Below are 6,103 nucleotides of genomic sequence, written 5' to 3'. Positions count from 1 at the left end.
CTTCCACAGAGAGGCTCCCGCTTCCACAAACAGCTTTAACCCACAGTGATGAGAAGCCACCCAAAGCTCTCCCTCCAATGGCATTTCAGGTTATAGTGAGTACCATGAACATGTAGCCCAGCCCCTGCCAATGTCCTCCCCAAAAACCATACTGCCCACCACCAAGGAATGCTTTCATTTGGGGGCAATTTCATTCTAGATTTTATGTGTTTCCTCCACCACAGACATCCCAGTGTTTATTACTCTCTCCATTGGTGTGGAATTTGCATGATCCCTCCCACTGCTTCTCCCTTAAATCTTTCCTACTCAACAAATAGAGCAGAACTAATCAGTAACTAAACATACTGAAAGTGTTTCGGGGATTAAATATAATTACTACTGATGATATATAATAATATATCATTATATACTGTTTAATTATTGTACAATGGTATATTTTAAGTTTTAATGTTTTTTGATTGTGAGCCCCTTTGAGTCGATATGATAAAGCAGGATATATATAAATAAATAACGAGGGGCCTTTCCACACAGCCCTATATCCCAGAATGTCCAGGCGGAAAATCCCACAATGTCTGCTTTCAGATGTTGTTGTTCATTTGTTTTTGACTCTTTGTGACCGCATGGACCAGCCTATGCCAGAGCTCCCTGTCGGCCATCACAACCCCCATCTCCTTCAGTCAAGCCTGTCCCTTCAAGGATGCCATCCATCCATCTTGCCCTTGGTCATCCCCTCTTCCTTTTTCCTTCCATTTTCCCCAGCATCATTGTCTTCTCTAAGCTTTTCTTTCTTCTCATGATGTGACCAAAGTACTTCACCTTGGCCTCTGCTATCCTTCCCTCCAATGAGCAGTGTGATGTCTCTTCTCTTCACTATTTTATCAAGATGGGCCATTGCTCTCCTCCCAAGAAGTAAGCGTCACCTGATTTCCTGGCCACAGTATGCATCTGCAGTAATCTTTGCACCTAGAAAGACAAAGTCTGTCACTGTCTCCAAGTTTTCTCCCTCTATTTCCCAGTTGTCAATCATTCTTGTTGCCATAATCTTGCTTTTCTGATTGTTCTGTCGCCACTGGGCCTGTACACAATGCCTTTATTCTATAGGACGCACACTTTAAACCAGGGTGCCAGGGTGGGAAGCCAGGGTGCCCGAAGTGAGATTGTTAGAGACTTCCAGAAGTAATGGGCTTTAGAGTTCTTTAAATGTACAACAAAGTCTTTATTAAGGAACAAATCTTCAAACAAAACTTCAAGGCTTTACTATTCTAGTCTTTAAGAGACTGACATTAACTTGGCTTAACTGTACTATCTCAACATGAAGAAGAACCCTTTATAATCTCTCCCAGGCCGTCCATCACCTAGGCCTTGCCAGTCTGGGTATAACTGCCGATCCCAAATGCGTCTGGAAACCGAGTAACCTACTAGACGAAGCTATAAGATATTTAGCTGGAATTCTGTGGTTCTGTAATGCTGTCCTGTGGAAACTTTAGGGCTGTTTTCCCCTCTGGTGCTGAGAGGCTGTGAGCTCTCAGCCAGAGCCTTTGGGACCTTTTCCTTCTGTTTCCCTGGAACTGGATAGTCAGTTTGGACCCCGGATGGTCTTGAGGAATGAAGCCTTTCCTACGGGACAAACTGATTTGCGTCCTATAGGCTGGCTTCCTTGTGTGTGACTGACTAAAATGGTTCCTCTCTCTTCCCAAAACCCAGGAAAAGGGGCGGAACCAAAGCTAAATGAAGATGAACAGGGGGCTTGCCCTATGACTGCAAACTATAACAGGAAGCCACCCTGCTGCAAAATCTCAAGCCTGGGATTGCAAACAAACCTTTAGTTCAAAGCAAATAAAATTGGAGCTCCTGGAACAGCTGTTCCAGAACACTGATGTTTAGCTGCAACCCAGCTTTTGCGCTTTCTTCTTTCCCCTTGTTTAGAAGGCTCCTCAGCTCCTCCTTGCTTTCGGCCATCAAAGTGGTGTCATCTACATATCTAAGGTTGTTAATGTTTCTTCCAGCAATTTTCACTCCAGCCTTGCATTCATCAAGCCCTGCACATTGCATGATGTGTTCTGCATACAAGTTGATAATGTGAGATTTTCTGCCTTGATATTCTGGGATATAGGGCTGTGTGGAAGGGCCCTAAAATAAAATCAAAACAAGCTCAGCAGAAGAAGCGGGACTTCTGGAGAAGAGAGACCCCGCCCCGTCTGATGCAACCACCACAACACAGGACCACGTGGTCCCTCACCAGCTGTTTCCCGGCGCCCGCCTCAGCCAATCGCCGCCAGCCCTGTTGGCGTCGTGGGCGGGGCCTGGAGGGGTGGGGTTCTCTCTTTCCTAGCCTTGGAAGGCTCGAAGAAAGGCGGCCGGTTCGAACCTCCGCTGTCCAATCGGAAGGCGCGGCGAGGGTTGTGGCCCCGCCCCCGAGGCCGGCGGAAGCGATGAGACGTGTGGTGGCTTCTGTTTGGGTCCGTCAGGAGCCGGGGTGTATTGGAGGCAGCGAGGGCTGAGGACAGAGAAGGCCGAGCCCCGGCGAAAGGGCCAACTCGAGGCCGGGGATCCATGGAGGCCTCCGGGGGCGGAGAAGGGGAGCCTTCTGAGGCGCTGACCTGCTTCTCCTACAACCAGGACTGCACGTAAGTTGAGAAGGGGAGAGCGGAGGAGCATCCTTCCCTTCCAGGCGGGGAGGAGCTGGGGAAGCAGGGGGAATGCGCTTTGACACCCCTTTTTAACTCCCAAGGCGCAATTCTGTGGAATCCTGGGAGTTGTAGTTTTCCTCTTCTCTTCCAAAGAGGACTGGGGCCTCACCAAACTACAAACCCTATTGCATTAATCCATGGCATTTGGTATATTTCCAGAGTCTATAATCTATCTGTCTCTATATATATAAATGCTCTGTGCATAATGAGTTCCTTAAAAACAAAAGAACCAATGAACGAAATCACACCAAATTTGGCAACAAAACGTCTCACATCACAAGGAGTGACCATCACTCAAAAAATTATGATTTTTGTCATTTGGGAGTTGTAGTTGCTGGGATTTATAGTTTACCTACAATCAAAGAGCATTCTGAACTCCACCAATCATGGAATTGGGCCAAACTTAGCACACAGGGCTCCCATGACCAACAGAAAAAACTGGAAGGGTTTGGTGGACATTGACCTTGAGTTTGGGAATTATAGTTCACCCACATCCAGAGAGCTCTGTGGACTCAAACAATGTTGGATCTGGATCAAACTTGGCGCGAATATTCCATATGCCCAAATATAAACACAGATGGAGTTTAAGGGAAATAGACCTTGACATTTGGGAGTTGTAGTTGCTAGGCTTTATAGTTCACCTACAATCAAACAGCATTCTGAACTCCACCAATGATGGAATTCAACCAAACATGGCAAACAGAACTCCCAAGACCAACAGAAAATACTGGAAGGGTTTGGTGGGCATTGACCTTAGGTTTGGGAGTTGTAGTTCACCTACATCCAGAGAGTACTGTGGACTCAAACAATGATGGATCTGGACCAAACTTGGCACGAATTATCAATATGCCCGAATAGGAACACAGATGGAGTTTGGAGAAAATAGACCTTGACATTTGGGAGTTGTAGTTACTGGGATTTATGGTTCACCTACAATCAAAGAGCGTTCTGAACTCCACCAATGACAGAATTGGGCCAAACTTCCCACACAGAACCCCCATGAGCAACAGAAAATACTCAAGGCCATCCAGTCCAACTCCCTTAACCAGGGCAAGAAAACGTAATCAAAACCCTCCTGACAAAGAGCCATCCAGCCATAGATAGAGATAGATATGATTCACACACACATAGATATAGTATCATAGATTTGAAAGGGACCCCTAAAGAAGGACAATGATATGTTGCATGTTCCAGGGTGGGCAAACCAGACACTCTCCACATCAACACTGACAAAGAAACAACAAGAAATACTGTTTACTCAAAAGCATAAAGACATTACATATATTAGAAACCAACACTTTCTCATTACTTTATTTTCCAGATCAACAGACTGGGCCACAGTTAGTAACTGTATATAAGAACATTATGTAACAAAATTTGAAAAAAAAATCTGTTTCTGGTTTGAAACTGTTATTTCCTGTTTAATTGTGCAGTACTTACTGTTCTGCTCCAGAAGCTTTGTTTTTGTGACTTTCACAAACTATGTTGATGTGGGTTGTTGTAGGTTTTTTCAGGCTATATGGCCATGGTCTAGAGGCATTTTCTCCTGACGTTTCGCCTGCATCTATGGCAAGCATCCTCAGATGCAGGCAAAACATCAGGAGAAAATGCCTCTAGACCATGGCCATATACATGGCCATATAGCCCGAAAAAACTTACAACAACTCGGTGATTCCGGCCATGAAAGCCTTCGACAATATGTTGATGTGGTTGAGAGATGCATTGAAAAGTTATAGCCAAATGTTTTTGCAGTTTAATAAACCCTTTTCATTCACCCTTCCATTTCCTAAATGGAAGAACCATTTAGGAAATGACAGTTATAACCCAGGAGCAAAAATTGTGTCACATCGTGTAATGGGATATCTCGGAGATTATAGAATGTTAAGCACAGAATTTATTTTTTTTCCTTATACACTTTATGCACATAGTCTGCGGATAATGTATTTTCCCTCTTTTTGTGAATAAACCAAAGTGTCACTATATCTCTACAAACATAAATACATATTTTTATTTATTTATATCCTGCTTTATCTCTCCATACTGAGATTCAAAGCGGCTCACAATAAAAAATATTACAACTTAAAATATACAATTATACAATGATAAAGAAGTACATTATTATATATATTATTTTATTTACTGTATTTGTATACCGTCCCTCTCAGCCTTCCGGCAACTTGAGGTGTTTACAAGGCAAAATTCAGTGCCACCGAAAACACAATTACAATATAAAAACATTAACATCAATAAAATCATAACACTGTAATAAAGCATAATTCAATAAATAGTCATTAAAAACAATGTCCAGTACCGTATTTAATATATTAGTATTATTGTATTACAATATTATTGCTATATATTGTTATATTGTATTATTTTTAGTATTATATTGTATTACATTGTAATATTATTATATGTATATATAAAATATATTATGTTATTAGCATAGCACAATATTGGTATTATATATATTATACTAGCCATCCCCTGCCACACGTTGCTGTGGCCCAGTATGTGAATATGTGTTATGTGTGTGTATATATTTGTGTATGTGTGTATATATGTGGTTTTGCACATTCATTGTAATGCATTTTTAATTTATTTGGCTTTTAAAGTCTCTTCTGCTGTGTTTTTTAGTGTTTTTGTGAGTGATGGTCACTTGTTGGCCTGATAGGTGTATTGTGTCCAAATTTGGTGTAAATTCGCCCAGTGGTTTTTGAGTTCTGTTAATCCCACAAACGGACATTACATTTTTATTTATATAGAAGATTGTACTATACCACTATAATATTATTTAGTACTATACCATTATATTGTACATACCTTGGATTTCATGGCAATGGGACTCAAATCTAAACGCAAAATGCATTAAAATGTTTTGTACGTACCTCATACACATATCCTCTGTCATTTTTCCTCATGAAGTTAGGTTTGTGGGCATGGAAGCACCTGAAAGCAGCAGTGTCACCGTCCTAGGCTGGATCTACACTGTCATAGTATATTCCAATTTCTGAATCCAGATTATCTGCTTTGAACTGGAGTATATGAGTCTACACTGCCATTTAAGACAATGTGCCATAATCCAGTATAATAGGGCACAACCTGGATTCAGACTGGATTATATGGCAATGTAGATTTGAGCCCCAGCTACCCATATTTTTTATTTTTATTTTGGAGGGTTTCAGTTTTTGGAAAAAAGGATGATCAATTTATACTAGAGGAGACTCCAAATGGCTTCAGCTTTAGTTCCTCAAGTGCTTGTATTGGGAGTTAATACGTTAATATACATTTTCCCCCTGTTTGCACCTTTCCAGCAACAGCCTTCTCTACTTCCATTGTTGGATTACAGCTCCCCTCATCCCCATTTAACCCAGTCACAACCATGTTGGCTAGATGTATATGGCACACTAATA

The 6,103-nt window shown here is 41.8% G+C and overlaps 1 protein-coding gene across 1 annotated transcript in view; it reads left to right on the top strand.

Moving 5' to 3' along the window:
* Positions 1 to 2,330: 2,330 nt before the first annotated feature.
* WIPI1 (WD repeat domain, phosphoinositide interacting 1) overlaps positions 2,331 to 6,103 on the top strand; it is a 54,726-nt gene continuing 50,953 nt past the window's right edge. Inside the window, exon 1 of the mRNA XM_060763041.2 lies at positions 2,331 to 2,627. Coding sequence (XP_060619024.2) covers positions 2,554 to 2,627 — 74 coding nt within the window. The 5' untranslated portion in view covers positions 2,331 to 2,553. The remainder of the gene's footprint in view (positions 2,628 to 6,103) is intronic.

The sequence above is a fragment of the Anolis sagrei genome, chromosome 2 (genome assembly GCF_037176765.1).
Source record: "Anolis sagrei isolate rAnoSag1 chromosome 2, rAnoSag1.mat, whole genome shotgun sequence".
Lineage (NCBI taxonomy): Eukaryota > Metazoa > Chordata > Lepidosauria > Squamata > Dactyloidae > Anolis > Anolis sagrei.
Note: the sequence above shows the minus strand (reverse complement) of the source record. Positions and strands in the feature narration are given on the sequence as shown.